Source organism: Mobula birostris, chromosome 3 (assembly GCF_030028105.1).
Source record: "Mobula birostris isolate sMobBir1 chromosome 3, sMobBir1.hap1, whole genome shotgun sequence".
NCBI classification, from domain to species: domain Eukaryota; kingdom Metazoa; phylum Chordata; class Chondrichthyes; order Myliobatiformes; family Myliobatidae; genus Mobula; species Mobula birostris.
This window is the reverse complement of record NC_092372.1, coordinates 29,688,930-29,707,424: the sequence shown is the minus strand read 5'-3', so window position 1 is coordinate 29,707,424 and position 18,495 is coordinate 29,688,930. Positions and strand designations below refer to the sequence as shown.

Sequence of the window (18,495 nt, the reverse complement as noted above, 5' to 3'; positions counted from 1 at the left end):
CATTGTAAAGCATTGTGCCAAAAGCTACTCTATTGTGCTGCCCCAACAAACTCTATTTGTTTGGATAACTCCAGCTCCAACAAAGCTGACTATATCCAAGACAATGTGCTTACTTAAAGCCCCATCCATCACTCAAAAGTTTCACTCTCTCCAAAACTGGTACGTCGTAGCTACTAAACGTACTGCAGATAATGCTGAGCCTCTGTAAGACACTAGTCAGGCCCCACCTAACGTATGGTCAACAGTTTTGGGCCCCGTATCTCAGAAAGGATGTGTTGTCATTGCAGAGTCCAGAGGAGGTTGATGAGGATAATTCCGGGAATGAAGGGGTTAACATATGAGTAGTGTTTGGCAGCTTTGGACCTGTGCTCACTGGAATTTAGAATACAAGGAGATCTCATTCAAACCTACCAAATGTTGAAAGGACTAGATAGGGTGGATGTGGAGAGGATGTTTCCTATGATCGGGGTATCCAGAACTAGAGGGCACAGCCTCAAAATTGAGGGGTGACCCTTTAGAGCAGAGGTAAGAAGGACTAGTTCAACTAGTTCTACTAGACTAGTTCAAAAATGCGATTCCTCATCATACTCAAGGGTAGTTACCGATAGCAAGAAAAACAAAATAGATTTTCCAAAATGCCCTCACCATACACAACAAAGAAAAATAGCTGAGATTGAAGGGCCATCAAATAATTCATAGAGGTACTTAAAATTATAGTTTAGTCAATTAGTATTTTCTTTCAATAGCTGAAAGTGTCTGTAATCAGTGGATACAGATGTAAGATGATCAGTAGAAATACAACAAAAAGGATTCTGTTTCTCTTTAAACAAGAACATTTCTTTTAAGGATTCTGGATGCAGTTAGTGTTGGAAACATATTTATTTGAGCCAAGAAATGGAACTAAATGGAAAAGTTGGGAAAAGTCAGTAAACACTTGAGCCCAATTAACCAGCTGCAGTGCTGTTTCATTCTCAGATAATGCAAAGGAGAAACAACATTATGGAATACGTGATGCACAATTGCAAGAGTGCATCACACTTTGCTTAGAAATTATTTTCAATTTGTTTCATATTTGTTCTGTTTGTAAAAGCCTGGTTCAGGTATGAGAATTTTAGCTGTGCCCATTCTTGCCCGGCTTGTGAAACGGAGCGTCCGGAAATGTGAAACATCCAGAGCTGGAAAGGAGCGAATAAAACCAGCTCGGAGGCTTCTTCAACCACAATACACTATAGCTGGCCTAGTGCCACAATTTTACAATTTTAAAATGTTTCAACGATTTCCCCTCATAAACAGGCCAACTTAACAGATGGGATTGATTGGCAAGTTACAACTGCAGCCGACATTATGGAAATCAAATTACCAGTTTCTAAACTGTCTGAAAGCAGCACAATAGACCACAAGTGAAATCATGTGGATAATTTTCTGAAAGCTATGATGTGGTTGTGTGATATTCCTGAGGATTAAGAATTCACAGAAATGGGAAGCAACCACTTCTAGAGAACGCAGAGCAAGGCGGGTCAGGATCTGACTGCATGCGCTGGAGCCTGGAGAGCAGCAGGAGCAAGAAGGTGGACACACCAGCTTAGCAACTGCAACCTCATTCCCTAGCCTTCAGACCCATAAGACACAGGAGCAGAATTAGGCAATTCAGCCCATTGAATATGCTCATCATGGTTGATTTATTATTTCTCTTAACATTCTCCCGCCTTCTCCCATAACCTTTGACGCACTTACTAATCAAGAATCTATCAACCTCTGCTTTAAGTGTACCCAATGATTTCGCTTCCACAGCCACCTACAGCAATTAATTCCACGGATTCACCACCCTCTGGCTAAAGAAATTCCTCCTCATCTCTGATTTAAAGGGACGTTCTTTAATCTGAGGCTGTGCCTTCTGGTCCTAGACTCCCCCACAGTTGGAAACATCCTCTTAACATTACTCTATCTAGGTCTTTCAATATTTGATATGTCTCAATGAGATCCCCTCTCATTCTTCCAAACCTTAGCAAGTACAGGCCCAAAGCTAAACACTCCAAATATGTTAACCCTTCAGAATCCAGAATCAATCTCATGAACCTGTTCTGGACCCTCTCCAATACCAGCACATCCCTTAACACAAAATACTCTGCAGATGCTGGGGTCAAGGCAACACTCACAACACGCTGGGATAAGGGGTCCAAAACTTTCACAATACTCCAAATACAGCCTGACCAATTTCTTATGAAGCCAGATGGACGAGGCATCTATTTATTATAAAGAAAATGAATTGTGAATTCATTTTCATAAGGATTTGCAAATTAAATCTTTCAATGCAATCCATATGACCCTCTACAAACTACAATCCATACCAGCTGGAGAGTCTGGGAGATGTGGAAAATACCCTCACATCCTGCTGTGCAGATCCACCTACTAAACAAATCCCTTTTCCAATTACTTCGTAAGCTTGCTACATCTCTCTGTTCATTCACAAGTGGTATCTCCTTCTGTGTGTTCAGTGAGGATCCCCACTCTGTAGGGGTGAGCAGAGAAATACACACTTTGATATATTTTGTGAAACCATTCATAGTCATAGTCATACTTTATTAATCCCAGGGGAAATTGGTTTTCATTACAGTTGCACCATAAATAATAAATAGTAATAGAACCATAAATAGTTAACTAGTAATATGTAAATTATGCCAGTAAATTATGAAATAAGTCCAAGACCACCCTATTGGCTCAGGATGTCTGACCATCCAAGGGAGGAGTTGTAAAGTTTGATGGCCACAGGCAGGAATGACGCTCTGTGCTGCATCTCGGTGGAATGAGTCTCTGGCTGAATGTACTCCTGTGCCCAACCAGTACATTATGTAGTGGATGGGAGACATTGACCAAGATGGCATGCAACTTAGACAGCATCCTCTTTTCAGACACCACCGTGAGAGAACCCAGTTCCATCCCCACAACATCACTGGCCTTATGAATGAGTTTGTTGATTCTGTTGGTGTCTGCTACCCTCAGCCTGCTGCCCCAGCACACAACAGCAAACATGATCGCACTGGCCACCACAGACTCGTAGAACATCCTCAGCATCGTCCGGCAGATGTTAAAGGACCTCAGTCTCCTCAGGAAATAGAGACGGCTCTGACCCTTGTTGTAGACAGCCTCAGTGTTCTTTGACCAGTCCAGTTTATTGTCAATTCGTATCCCCAGGTATTTGTAATCCTCCACCATGTCCACACTGACCCCCTAGATGGAAACAGGGGTCACCGGTACCTTAGCTCTCCTCAGGTCTACCACCAGCTCCTTAGTCTTTTTCACATTAAGCTGCAGATAATTCTGCTCACACCTTCTTTCAACATTGCTTTATTCTGTAACAGCATTAATCCTGGAGGTGGGCTAGGGCTTTCTAATGCTGTGCAAGACAGATCTCCTGGACACCCCAATGCACTGATTATTCTTGCTGACAAGTGTTTCATTGACCAGTGACTTTTATACCCCTTGAGTGAATGTGTGAGCAAGCAAGAATCAGACTCACATCAAAACAGAAATTACTAACAAATTTTCCAAAATGTTTCCCTATCCAATAAACTACAAAAGGCCTAATATTATTTTCTGGCACCACAATAAAATTATGAAATGGCACAAGAAGTACATGAAGGAGCTCCCAAAGGGATTATAATTATTTACCTGTCCACAAGGTACAGTGAGGACTTCCATAAATGGTTGAATTCCAACAGTTTTATAATACTCCACCAAGTCTGGTAGTGATGAGTGAACCCTATCTTCTCCCAGTATCACATACTTCCCATTTGGCTGCATTTCAATCATATAGTGTCTGCATCGATCTACACCCCTGAAGTGGTTGGGGAAACAAAAATAATGCGTGATTAAGCAGCAGATTCCTGGCACAGAGCCTCAAACAATCCAGTTACAGAAACACACTTCCAATTCTTCCCGATTTACTGAATTATAAATCTGAGGTTAAAGTAGTAACAAAGTTTGACACGTTTACTAATTGCAAGCAAGCAACTCATTTCCCCAGGGCTCCCTCCCGTCTCTTCATTTAATTATTACCAGCAGTACCTTCATTTTTAGACCTCACATTCTGCAAACCCATCTCTTTGACCCCACTCTTCTTCGTCATGTGCTTTGCGCGTTACACACTTGGGAGATCATGACTCTCCACATCGAATGATCCCTTGCAGCGTCAATGATATCTCGCACATTTAGATTTGTTAGTTCTTTCACAGTGTCCATATATTTTCTTCTTTGCTGATATCTTCTTCAACCGCATCATTTGTTGGCGCATAGGCTTGGATTATGCTAATGATAAAAGGGTTACCCCTTAATTGAACTAAAAGCAGCCGGTCGGATATTGCCCAATATCCCATAAGACATTTTGATACTTGTTTATTTAAAATAATTCCAACTCCATACATATGCTGTTGACTTCCAGAATACATTATCAGAGAACTATTCTTAGTGAATTTGCCACTGTTGGTCCATCTAATTTCTGACAAGCCTAAGATATCAACTTCCAACCTTTTCATTTCATTTAATGTGTTGTCCAGCTTTCCTTTCTGGTAAAGTGTATGGATGTTCCATGTTGCTACCCTTAGCCTTTCCCTATTGCTTATAGTCTCTGGATGACGGTCTGGTGTCACCTACAGCCCACGACTAGCCCTACCGAGCAAGGTGTTGTTCTGTTGATTAGAATCAACCCCATTCACGCTGTTCTTCAACCGTATCCTTCTTTTGTTTCTTACATCTAGCCCAATTAACCGCATTAACAAAAGAAATTCTGCAGATGCTGGAAATCTCGCGCAACACACACAGCACAATCGATGTTTCGGGCCGAAACCCCCATTTCCCCCATGGGTTGTTAAACTCCTTATCACATTCTTTATCCTTGGTGCAGCTTCTGTGTCTTGATCACATTCTGCGATAAACACAAGTTTTGTTGGCTAAGCTTGTTGTGGACACAATGGCTCATTTCTAATTCATCAAAGTATCTACAGAAGGGGTATTAGTTGTTTCAAAGCTAATACACACAAAACTGTGTGGATAACTTCATTGACCATTAGCCTGAACTGATTCTACGATCTACAGACTCACTTTCAAGGCTTCTTTACAACTCTTGTTCTCAGTGTTATTTTTATTTGTACAGTTTGTCTTTTCTTTTGGACATTGGTTGATTGTCAATCTTTGTCCACATAGTTTTTTTTGTGAAATTCTACTGCATTTATTTTCCCCTGCAATACCTGCAAGGAAATGAATCTCAAGATAAATAGTAACATCTACATACTCGGAACTTTAAAAACATTACAATCAGAAACATTTGGAAGTTGATCAGAAACTCTTAAACCCGACACATGAAGCTTGAGCAACACACACAAGATGCTGGAGGAACTCACCAGGCCAGGCAGCATCTATAAGCCCTGCTGAAGGGCCTCAGCTCAAAGTGTCGACTGTACTCTTTTCCATAGATGCTGCCTGGCCTGCTGAGTTCCTCCAGCATTTTGAGTGTGCTGATTAGATTTCCGGCATCTGCAGATTTTCTCTTGTTTGTGACATGAGCATTGTTTGTGGTAAACATTTGGTTCGGCTGATACAGATCTCATTAATCTGTTAGTACATATTTAATGAAGGTCACACCGTTTACCTTGCTCATTTCTGTTAGTTGGAAATATTTAACAAATAATTGGCAAGCCCTTGGAATTACTCATAATAAAGCTGTCAAAACAGACTGACCACAGATATAATCACAGAAGGGATTAGTTTTGATCCATCCCACAATCTTTGATCCCCTACCATCAGGCTGCTGGTACCATAGCATTAGGACAAGGACTGTTAGGGTGGGAAACTGCTTCTTCCACAGCCTGTCAAACTACTGAACTCTCTACCACCAAGCATCACTGTTTACTTTTTAAACTTGTGTCGTAAATTCTCCTTATTGCAAATGTCAATCTTCTTTACTGTTTTTTTTGTTAATTTATTTGTGGTAATAATATTTAAGTATTGTGTGTGAGTTATATGTACTGTGTTATGCACTTTGGTCTGGAGGAATATTGTTTCATTTGGCGGTGTACATGTATGTGATTGCATGACAATAACTTTGAACTTGAACTTTGATTAAATTGCTTTAACTGCCAGCATCTTTGTTGGATCGCTGCGTTTATCTAGACTATGACCTCCTCTCGGTTAAAGGAATCTTTATGATTCTCTAGATGAATGATAGACCAGAGAAAATTGACGTGTTTGTGTAAAATCTCAAGACACAAGGTTCAAACACTTCCTTTGAAAAGTGGAAGTTGTAACAAAATGCATATCTGATTAATTGACTATATGTTTGAGGAAGGAAATTGTTCAGGACCAGGGAGGGAACAATTGCTATGTCAAATTCTGCCAGGGATCTTGAATTGCTAACTAAATAGAATATTTGCAAATGTCATTCCACGCTTTGAGAAAGGAAGAAGGCAACAGAAAGGAAATTATAGACCAGTGTAGCCTGACCTCAGTAGTTGGGAAGATGTTGGAGTCGATTGTTAAGGATGAGGTTATGCAGTACTTGGAGACACAGGGCAAGATAAAACAAAGTCAGCATGGTTTCCTTAAGGGAAAACCTTGCCTGTTGGAATTTTTGAGGAGATTACAAGTAGAATAGATAAAGGGGATGCAGTGGATGTGTATATTTGGACTTTCAGACAGCCTTTGACAAGGTGCCACACATGAGGCTGCTTACCAAATTAAGAGCCCATAGTATTTGCAGGAAAGTTACATGGCTAGAGCATTGGCTAATTGGTAGGAGGCAGTGAGTTGGTGGCCAGTGACTAGTGGTGTTCCGCAGGGGTCGGTGTTGGGACAGCTTCTTTTTATGCTGTATATAAATGACTTAGATGATGGAATAGATAGCTTTGTTGCCAAGTTTGCAAATGATATGAAGATTGTTGGAGGGACAGGCAGTGTTGAGGAAATAGGTAGACTACAGAAGGACTTAAACAGATTAGGAGAACAGGCAAGAAAGTGGCAAATGAAATACGATGTTGGAAAATGAATGGTCATGCTCCTTGGTAGTAGAAATAAATGTGCAGACCATTTTCTAAACAGGGAGAAAATCCAAAAATTTAAGATGCAAAAGGACTTGGGAGCCCTTGTGCAGAACACCCTAAAGCTCAACGTGTGGGTAGAGTTGGTGGTGAGGAATGCAAATGCAATGTTAGCATTCATTTCAAGCGGTCTTAAATACAACAGCAGGGATGTGATGCGGAGGCTTCATAAGGCACTGGTGAGGCTTCATAAGGCACTGGTGAGGCCTCTCATTGGGTATTGTGTACAGTTTTGGACTCCTCATCTAAGAAAAGATATGTTGGCATTGGAGAGGGTCCAGAGGCGGTTCGCAGGGATGATTCCAGGAATGAAAGTGTAATCAGACAAGGAACGTTTGATGGCTCTGGGTCTGTACTCGCTGGAATTTAGAAGGATGAGGGGGTATCTCATTGAAACCTTTCGAATATTGAAAGGCATAGGCAGAGTATATGTGGAAAGGATGTTTCCCATGGTGAGGGAGTCTAGGACAGCAGGGTACAGCCTCAGGATAGAAGGCCATCCATTTAAAACAGAGATATGGAGAAATTTCTTTAGCCAAAGGGTAGTGAATTTGCAGAATTCATTACCACAGGCAGTTGTGGAGGCCAGGTTGTTGGGCGTATTTAAGGGCGAGATTGATAGGTTCTTGAAAGTTACAGGGAGGAGGCTGGGAAATAGGGTTGTGGAGGGGAGAAAGCCATGATTGAATGGCAAAGCAGACTCGATCAGCCTAGTGACCTAATTCTGCTCCAATGTCTTATGGTCCAGAATATGGAATTTCTCTTTATTTTTCTCTCTAGGCTGACATTTCAATGTAGTTCTTTATTTACAGAGTTTCAATCTTTCAGACCAGGCAACAAGTGGCATGAGTCACAGAACAATGCAGCAAGCATACAGGCCCTTAAGTCCAACAAGTCTATACTGACCCCATTGCCCATCCAGCTGGTCCCAATTTCCTGCATTCAGCCATATCCTCTAAGCCCTGCTCCTTGCAGCAAATTCTCATGCGCTCCTAGTGTTGGACTTCTCTACCATGAGGAAGAGACTGTTACCATCCTCCTTATCTATACCTCTTACAATTTTAAACACTGAGGTCACCCCTCAGTCTCCTATGCTCTATAGAATAAGGACCTAGCCTGGCCAACAAAGGACCTCTAATCCTGGCAACATCTTTATAAATGGTGTTTAAATCCTTACAACTGATGTTTAAATCAGAGGATGTTTTCTTTAGTTGGAGTGTCTAGGACTAGAGGGCACAGTCTCAGAATACAAGGATGCCCCTTCAGAACAGATATGAAAAGGAATTTCTTTAGCCAGAGTGGTGAATCTGTGGAATTCATTGCTACAGATGGCTGTGGAGGCCAATAAAGCGGAAGCTGATCAACTCTTAATTAATAAGGGTATCATAAATTATGGGGAGAAATCAGGAGAATGGAATTGAGGGCTAATAAGTCAGCTATGATGGAATGGTAGATCAGACTCGATGGACTAAATAGCCTAATTCTGCTCCTATTATCTATTACCTAAATCTTTTCTGTACTGCATCAAGTTTAACCACATCTTGTCTATAAAAGGGTGGCTAAAACTGTACACAGTACTACAAGTGCAGCCTCACCAGTGACTTAAACAAATGCAAAATAATGTTCCAACTCCTATACTCAGTGCTCTAACTGACGAAGGCCAGAATGCTAAATGCCTTTTTCAGAACTCTGTCTACCTGTGACACTTACAATGAACTATGCACTTGTATCCCCAGACCCTTCAATTCCATTGCACTCCCTAGTGCCCTACCATTCTTAGTAACTGTAAGTCCTATGTTGGTTTGACTCTCCAACATGCATCTCCCCACTCATAGCTGTATTGAAATCCATTTGCCACTCCTTAGCCCAGATCCCTAACTAATAAATATTTCCCTGTAATCTTTAATAATGATCTTCCTATTAACAACAGTTCCGAAGTTCATGTAATCTGCAAACTTCTTGATCAATCCTTGTGCTTTCAAGTCAAAATAATTTCTATAAGTAACAAACAATAAGGGTCCAGCATTGACCCCTGTGGCACGCCACTGTCACCAGCCTCCAGTTCAAGAAACGGCCTTCACTATCTCCAAGCCACGCCCTCTGCTTTCGACCTCAAAGCCAGTTTGAATCCATCTATCTAGCTGTCCCTGCATTCCATGTGACCTAACCACCCAGACCAGCCTACCATGAAGAATCCTGTCAAAGGCTTTTCTAAAGTCCAAATAGACAACATACACTGCCCTACCATCATCTAGCTGTTTCATTATCTCTACAAAACAAAACTATAATAGGCTTGTCAAGCACAACTTTCCATGCTCACTCCTCATAATCAAACTCTGATTATTCCAGTGTTGGTGGACCCTGTCCCTTAGAATTTCCTCCAGTTTCTTCCCCACTAATACAGATGAATACTAAATGTTTTAAGAGACCATAAGGACCTTAATACTAACTTCTTAATTAGCACTACAATTTAAAAATACTTATTCACCTCATCCCTTGCTGTCTACTGTTGTGGCCTGTGACTACGTTGGGTGTAGTTCTTAGCTGCAGTGACTCTTGGCGAAGCCCCAAGAACAATTAAAACAAACATGTCAACTTTTTTCTTTAGAAAGCAAATGGGACAAAGCCTTTCAGAGTTTTATCTGTGCTGTGTTCCGATATGTCCAGCTTTACCAACATAAGCTGTAGGCTAGAAAATATTCTCTTAACCTCACCACAATGAATGCTTGACTTCCGTGCTAAATGCTTAATTTTCGCACTTGGACCAGCACTTATCTGCTAGGTTAATTAAAAAGAACAGGAAGTGACTAAATGATCATAGAACATAGAACAGTTCAGCACAGTATGGGTCATTTGGCCCACGATGTTGTGCTATTCCACAATCAATCTAAACTTTCGCTCCTACACAGCCCATAGCCCATGTGTCCATCTATGAATCTCTCCACTGCATGAGCCTGTCACCACCCCTGGCAGTGCGTTTCAGCACCTGCCACTCTGTTTCAAGTTTGAAACCATTGACTTAAAAGACCCTTTTATCTTTATACAGCTGGACATTTCTAATATCCCCAGAATTCGTTAATTTTTGGAAAAGAACCCGAGAATTTAGGAGCAAGATGATGTATTAATGAGCGGAAAAGTGAAGCCAAAGTTCCTATACCATTATACAGAGTAAAAAGACAATCCAGTGAAAGGGAAGGGAAGACAATTGATTATCGAGCAAAATGTCTGTTTAGCGGCAGCAGGAGGAGAGCTGAGAACGTGAATGGATAGTCTGGATCCATTTTTGCTAAAGAAGCTTCTGTTAGTAGGAGAGAGTTAGTTGAAGAAAAGGTGGGTGGAACTTAAAAAATCATCTAGTCCTTGCTGTGGGAAGGTATAGAAACAATGACTAATCTAACCACAAGTTTTTAATTCCGATACAAAGGGACTGATGCCAGACAATTCCTTATATTGCAACCCTGCTTCTTTAGTAAGGGGCAAAGGACAAATCCAACAACTTCTGGCTGACAATGGAGGGTAAACTCTGTGAGACAACTGGAGAGAAAAAGAAATGGGACTTAGAAAATAGTACTTAAGGCTGCGAGTTAATAAAAAGAAAACTGGCTGGATTAAAGACAAATCCGAATAACCTGAAAGGAAAGACTTACTGGGCCACAAGGTGAAGGAAAGGGAATGGAATTCATTGTATAGCTCTTTCAAAGTGGTGTCCCATTTTAGTGTGGGCTGAGCAGCTTCCTGAAATGTATTATTCTGTAAATGTCCAGCCATTTGTACGTCCACTGCAGCGCAGTGGCTGGTGTGACACTATTACAGCTGGGGGTGTTGGAGTTTGGGATTCAATTCCGGCCTCCTCTGCACAGAGCCTTTGTCCATCCAAACCTGTGCAATGCATGGGTTTTCTCCGAGTCCTCTTGTTCTCCCCCAGTCCAAAGACGTACCAGATAGGTTAATTGGTCATTGCAAATTCTCCTGTGATTAGGCTGGGATTAAATTTGGATTGTCAGGGGCAGCACAGCTCAAATGGCTGGAAGGGTTTATTCCCCGTTTCATCTCTAAATAAATAAATGTTTCTCACTCATTAAAATATTTCCATGTGGAAAGCATGAGGGAAAACAATTTAGTAACAATTTGTTAATGACTATGTATCAATAGAATTATGTATACATATGAATTGCTTATTCATAGGTACTTAATGTTTCAGTGATCTCCAATTTGGAGAATCAGACAACATATCTTTTAATTGATCTCTCTTATTTAAATGGTAAAATTAGTTGTGTTTCTTTGACTCTTGCAAAGCTGCTAATGTGATGACTACAACAGATACAAGTTCAGAATCAGAATCAGGTTTACTGTCACACGTTGTGAAATTTATGTTTTGTGACCATAACGCAGGCAAAACAAATAAAACAGTAAATCGGTCTTCATTCCGTGTAATTTATGGGTATTTAATTTAAGTAACAGATTCAATAGTCACCCACCAAATGTTGGAAAACTTTCCCAAAATTCAGTGAATTAAAAAAAGAGAACAAAATCCATTATTGCCCATTTTTATGTCAAAGTCCCAACTGAATGAAAGAATAACAACTTATAAAGAAACTTCCTAATCACAACCACTTCCTAGATTCACTTATTGCACCAAGACAGACCACGTGTCTCCTCCCACTTCTTTACTACACAGTGTGAAAACCAGAACAAAAAAATGCAGCCATTAATTTCCACCAGTCTCACCATTTTCCTTACAACTATACTGCTTAACAGGGGGGGGGGGGGGGGGGGGGAGGGGAGGGGGAGATATACACACACTCACACACACAGGTCATATCGTTAGAGAGCTAGGGTGCCCAAGACTTCTGCACAGTAGTTTATATTTGTCAACTCAGAGCGAGAAGGACTTTGTAGATCTGTTGGGAGCAAAGGATGTTGGGAATGGTGAGGGCCGTGGGAGTGGAGTGGGATAGGTGACCGAAAAGGAGTGCCAGGGGTGGGGGATGGCATGGGTGCAGACACACTCAGCTCTGAGACACCAGGCAAGGTCATTTGATTCCAAACAATTGGTTTACTGATCATTAACAGAATATCTCCATGGTGCTTCCTGCTCCCTTCTCTCTCCCTTCCCCTTCTTACAACCATGATTCCCCTCTCCTTGCCCTCTTCCCCCTTTCAGTCCACAATAGAGACTCACATCAGAATGTGGTTTATCATCACTTACATATGTCGTATGTTTTTTTTTGCAGCAATACAGTGCAATACATAAAATCATTAGAGTGTACAAAAGTTCTCGGCACCATACCTGCCTAAGACTTTTGCACAGTAGAGTGCTTGTTTACGGAAAGATGTCATCTGTTGTGTTAAATACTATGAAGAGGATAAGGAAGGTTAATTATTTCTGAAACCAATCACAACAGACGATACTGGTAATGCACGCCAGAATGGTGTGGGTGTTGCCTGGTGAATAAAGGAAACTAAATATGAAGGGGATACTAAACAAACTTCAGTGATTATAATCCATCTGATCAAATAGAAGTTAGAGATCAGTGCATATTGGAAGAAACATCACCTTAAAGAGTTTTCAAAAACAATTAAATTATCAAGATTTAAATGGAATTTGACCCGAGCGGTCAAGGGGTTTGTGGGGGCAGAGGGAAGGTGGGAAAGAGTGCATAACGTGAGGGTCTGAAAAAAAATGCAAGGGAAAGAGGGAAAGAGAGAAGTACAAGGGAGGGAGAATTTACACTGATAACTAAGCAATTTCAGGCAAGGCTAATGATTTTAAACGACAAAAATAGTTACCTGTAAGTTAATGTGTACCCCTCCCTGCTTCCACTGACACGTATCAAGAAGCAACCTAAGGGTTGGTTTGCCAACAGGTTTTCACTTTCACTGCAATGCAAAGTATAAAAATTAATTTTTGTAGTACACTTTCATAAATAAAGAAGAAATATCCGAAAACACTGGTGCCCCAGACAGTACTTCCTCAGCCCCCTACGGTACTCCTTGTACACGCATGACTGCGTACCCAGGTTCTGTTCTGGCTCTATCTACCTTTCTTTCTGTACTTGCAAAGTTTGTCTTCTTCCGTACACTGGCTGTCCGCCCAATTGGTGCGGTCTTTCATTGATTCTGTTATGGTTATTGGATTTATTGAGTATGCCCGCAAGAAAATGAACCTCAGGGTTGTATATGGTGACATTGATGTACTTTGATAATAAATTTACTTTGAAATTTGAGTAATCAGTGATTGAGATTCAATTCCCACCTCTGTCTATAAGGAGTTTGTACCTTCTCCCCATGACTGTGTGGGTTTCTTCCAGGTGCTCCAGTTTCCTCCCACATTCCCCAAGAAAAAGGTAATTTGTGGGCATGCTATTTTGGCACTGGGAGGATGGCAACATTTGTGGACTGAGCCCAACACTTTCCAAGATTGTGTTAGTTGTTGACACGAATGACATATTTCACTGTAAGCTTTGATGCACATGTGACAGATAAAGCTAATCTTTTAGTCTTTAAGCAAGATATATATATATATATATATATATATACACCGTAGCATCCAATGACATATATCACACATTGAGGCCCTTCCACAGATTTCAGCAGAACATGGATGGCCCGCAGTTTCCACATACTGGTCTCATAGAAGCAAGCTTTTTCTGTAGCAGTTGAGTGCTGTTTCAGCACAGTTGTCACAAGAAACCGGACTCAAGTCAGTCCAATTTGAATTATTTACTTTCCTGCCCCTCCCATGACCCACACCAATTCTCACTCTCTGGTAATGATAAAAGTCCCGGCAGTGGACATCAAACATAAGGTACGTAATCTGTCTGTAGCTACTGACAATGCACTGTTATAAGTATTTTCAAGCAGAATCGGGAATCTGAAGTTTTGCTAAATAATTAAAATCACTGAATACCACATTTGCAATCAATGCCATTGACCATGGTATTAAGATGATCAATATCAATGATAAATCCCACCCAATAAATTTAAATTACACTCACCGCCTTGTGATCATCCCATGAAACCAGCAAGGAAACGTGCCATTCTGAGCTACTTTTCCAGCCTGAGTTTCTTTGAACCACCGAATTGTAGCCCTTTTCTTGATAATTTGCTGCTCCTTCTCTGCCTGCTCCTGAATCCACAAGTTGTTCACATGCTCACGAGAATTATCAAAGGGAGTTGCCTGAAACAAAGGCTTTGTTTATAATACATTTTAAATCAGATAATCTGCTAGTGAATCATTAAAGTGAACTGTGGAAGATACCAGCACTTGGATGTATAGGGGTGCCCACTGAAACGTAGTTGAAATCAAAGGTGTTACTTACACCAGTGCTCTAAGCACATGCAGCAGAATACACAAACCTCTGTATTAGTCCCTGATTTCCAAATGTTGGAGATCAGCCAATATCCTTAGCTTAGGCTTGCTAGCTAAATGCTCAAATTGGGAAAATGGAGAAACTTAGAAAATAAATTTGAGAGGTCTACCAGCCATTTTCATCCTCCCCTACAGTTCCATTACAGGCACCATCCTCCCGACTGCTGAGGTCACTGTTGGTGACATTCCTTCGCCAACAGATTTCTAAGTGGCCCATGAAACTATGAAAACTACCTCATTGTTCCTCTTTCGTGCTACTTATTTATTTTTTTTACTTTTTGCAATTTTAATGTCTTGCATGGAACTGATGACGCAAAATAACAAATGCAATGACATACGGTGCCTATAAAAAGTATTCAGCCCACCTGGTAGTTTTCATGTTCTACTACATTGAATCACAGTGGATTTAATTTGGCTTTTTTGACACTGGTCAACAGAAAAAGACTCTTGTGTCAAAGTGAAAACAGATCTCTACAAAGTGACTAAATTAATTACAAATGTAAAACAAAATAATTGATGGCATAAGTATTCACCCTCCCCCCTTTAATATGACAGACCACATCGTCACTGGTGTAGCCAATTGGTTTCAGAAGTCACATAATCAGTTAAATGGAGATCAGTTTTTGGAGACCTGTGTGCAAATAAGGTGTTTCAGTTGATTGTAGTAAAAATACACCTGTATCTGGTAGGTTCAACTGCTGGTGAGTCAGTATTCTGGCAGAAACTACACCATGAAGACAAAAGAACACTCCAAGCAACTCCGTGAAAAGGTTATTGAAAAGCACAAGTTAGGAGATGGATACAAGAACATTTCCAAGTCACTGAATATCCCTTGGAGTACAGTTAATTCAATCATCAAGAAATGGAAAGAAAATGGCACAGCTGTAAATCTACCTAGAGCATGTCGTCCTTCAAAACTGATGATCGTGCAATAAGGGGACAAGTGAGGGAGGACACCAAGAGACCTTTGACAACTCTGGAGGAGTTACAAGCTTCAGTGGCTGAGATAGGTAAGACTGCACATACAACAACTGTTGCTCAGGTGTTTCACCAGTCACAGCTTTATAGATGAGTGGCAAAGAGAAAGACACTATTGAAAAAAATTCACATGAAATCTTGGCTGAAGTTTGCCTGAAGGCATGTGGGAGACTCTGAAGTCAGCTGGAAGTAGCTTCTATGGTCTGATGAAACCAAAATTGAGCTTTTTGGCCATCAGACTAAATGCTATGCTTGGTGTAAAGCAAATACCGCACATTATCAAAAACACACCATCCCTACCATGAAGCATGGTGGTGGCTGCATCATGCTGTGGGGATGCTTCACTGCAGCAGGCCCAGGAAGGCTTGTAAAGGTAGAGGGTAAAATGAATGCAGTAAAATACAGGGAAATCCTGACGCAGTCTGCAAGAGAACTATGACTTGGGAGAAGATTTATTTTCCAGCAAGACAATGACCCCAAGCATAAAGCCAAAGCTACATAGGAATGGCTTAAAAACAACAAAGTTAATGTCCTTGAGTGGTCAAGTCAGAGTCCAGACCTTAATCCAATTGAAAATTTGTGGCTGGGCTTAAAAAAGGCTGTTCACTCACGATTCCCATGCAATCTAAGAGAGCTTGAGCAGTTTTGTAAAGAAGAATGGCGAAAAATTGCAGTGTCCAGATGTGCAAAGTTGATAGAGACTGTTGGCCAGAAAGAATGACAATCTACAAATCAGTGAATTCAAATGAATCAAGGACAATGGAAGCAGTCTTTGTTCTTGCCACATGCTTGGGGATGGAGGTTGCCATTTTGTGAAGACATGCTATTCTCCATTTTGTGAGCTTGACATGCTGGGCTTGATCAATGTTTTAAAGAAGACACAATGATTCTTCAGGTAATCTACTGGACTGGAGATCATCTCCAAATAAGAAGTTATTTGTGAGATATTCTTTGGTTGGCTATAACATGCAGGTTTGTGAATGTTGGGGCTGATGCCTGCTTGAAGTGATTCGAGCTCATTGCTGATTGAGAACAAACAGCCATAAATTAACAACTGTCACTTGATGGGAAGAGGGCAATAAATGGATGCTGGCTTGGAGCAGAGCCAATAACAAGGTGTTAAAGGACAGGCACATGGCCTGTGGCCAATGACACTGGAATGCGATATTTGAATTGATAAGGAATGGATATAAAAGTGGATGCTTTGTGTGTGCTGGTAGTGGTAACTTCGAAGAATAACCATCACAGATACAAGCGTAAGCAACCCTGTGTGAAACAAGTAGCGAGTGAATCGTGACTACGAGGAACGCCTGGCCAGTGTAAACTCCTTTCCCCGAGTAATACCTTTGCTATTCTTTGACCTTTCAGGAGAGTCAAGGATACTTACTGGGTGTGCACACAGGGTACTTAGTGTTTGAATTCACATACTTGTTAGTTTGAACAATAAAGGTACTTGTTGGTAAATACAGATCTCACTGTGCCTCACTAAGCATCTTTATAAGTAGAAGTAGTATTTTTTTTTCGCAACAAGACCTATCCACACAGACTCAAGGCTGTAATCGCTGCCAAAGGTACATCTGAGCACAGGCCCCCCCCTGCCCCCCCTCCAGGGCTGTGTGCTCAGTCCACTGCTGTTCACTCTGCTGACCCACGACTGTGCCGCAACGCACAGCTTGAACCACATCATCAAGTTCGCCGATGACACGACCGTGGTGGGTCTCATCAGCAAGAACGATGAGTCAGCATACAGAGAGGAGGTGCAGAGGCTAACAGACTGGTGCAGAGCCAACAACCTGTCTCTGAATTTGCACAAAACAAAAGGGATGGTTGTTGACTTCAGGAGGACACGGAGCGACCACTCTCTGCTGAAATCGATGACTCCTCCATAGAGGTCGTTAAGAGCACCAAATTTCTTGGTTTTCACCTGGCGGAGAATCTCACCTGGTCCCTCAACACCAGCTCCATAGCAAAGAAAGCCCAGCAGCGTCTCTACTTTCTGTGAAGGCTGAGAAAAGTCCATCTCCCACCCCCCATCCTCCCCACATTCTACAGAGGTTGTATTGAGAGCATCCTGAGCAGCTGTATCACTGCCTAGTTCGGAAATTGCACCATCTTGGATTGCAAGACCCTGCAGCGAATAGTGAGGTCAGCTGAGAAGATCATCGGGGTCTCTCTTCCCGCCATTACAGACATTTACACCACACGCTGCATCCACAAAGCAAACAGCATTATGAAGGACCCTACACACCCCTCATACAAACTGTTCTCCCTCCTGCTATGTAGCAAAAGGCACCGAAGCATTTGGGCTCTCAAGACCAGACTACGTAAGAGTTTCTTCTCCCAAGCCATCAGACTCTTCAATACCCAGAGCCTGGACTGACACCAACCTACTGCCCTCGACTGTGCATATTGACTTGTTTATTATTTATTGTAATGCCTGCACTGTTTTGTGCACTTTATGCAGTCCTGGGTAGGTCTGTAGTCTAGTGTAGTTTTTGTGTTGTTTTATGTAGTTCAGGGTAGTTTTTGTATTGTTTCATGTAGCACCATGGTCCTGAAAAACATCTTGTTTTTACTGTGTACTGTGCCAGCAGTTATGGTTGACATGACAATAAAAAGTGACTTGACTTGAATTGATCTACTAAACACTGATTTGAGGGGGGTGAATACTTATGCAATCAATTATTTTGCATTTTATATTTGTAAGTAATTTAGATCACTTTGTAGAGTTCTGTTTTCACTTCGACATGAAAGAGTCTTTTTCTGTTGATCAGTGTCAAAAAAGCCAAATTAAATCCACTGTGATTCAATGTTGTAAAACAACAAAACATGAAAACTTCTGGGGTGGGGGTGAATATATGGGCACTGTATATCAGTGATATTAAACCTCATTCTGATTTTATCATGTCTTCTCATTTTTGCTATCAAAACATAACATTTCACCTTCTTAAGGATTAGACTTCATCTGAACAATCAGCCATACCACACATATCTAAGACTCCTTAGCCTATTATTATCATTCCCTTAACAGTTCACTACGCCTCTAGGTATTTTTTT

The 18,495-nt window shown here is 41.2% G+C and overlaps 1 protein-coding gene across 2 annotated transcripts in view; it reads right to left on the bottom strand.

Moving 5' to 3' along the window:
• LOC140194951 (myosin-IIIa) overlaps positions 1 to 18,495 on the bottom strand; it is a 176,153-nt gene that overhangs the window by 9,078 nt on the left and 148,580 nt on the right. For both annotated transcript variants that reach the window (XM_072252403.1, XM_072252404.1), the window contains exons 25-27: positions 14,087 to 14,268; positions 12,879 to 12,968; positions 3,670 to 3,835 (exon numbers count right to left, since the gene is read on the bottom strand). In XM_072252403.1, the coding sequence (XP_072108504.1) occupies positions 3,670 to 3,835; positions 12,879 to 12,968; positions 14,087 to 14,268 (438 nt within the window). The remainder of the gene's footprint in view (positions 1 to 3,669; positions 3,836 to 12,878; positions 12,969 to 14,086; positions 14,269 to 18,495) is intronic.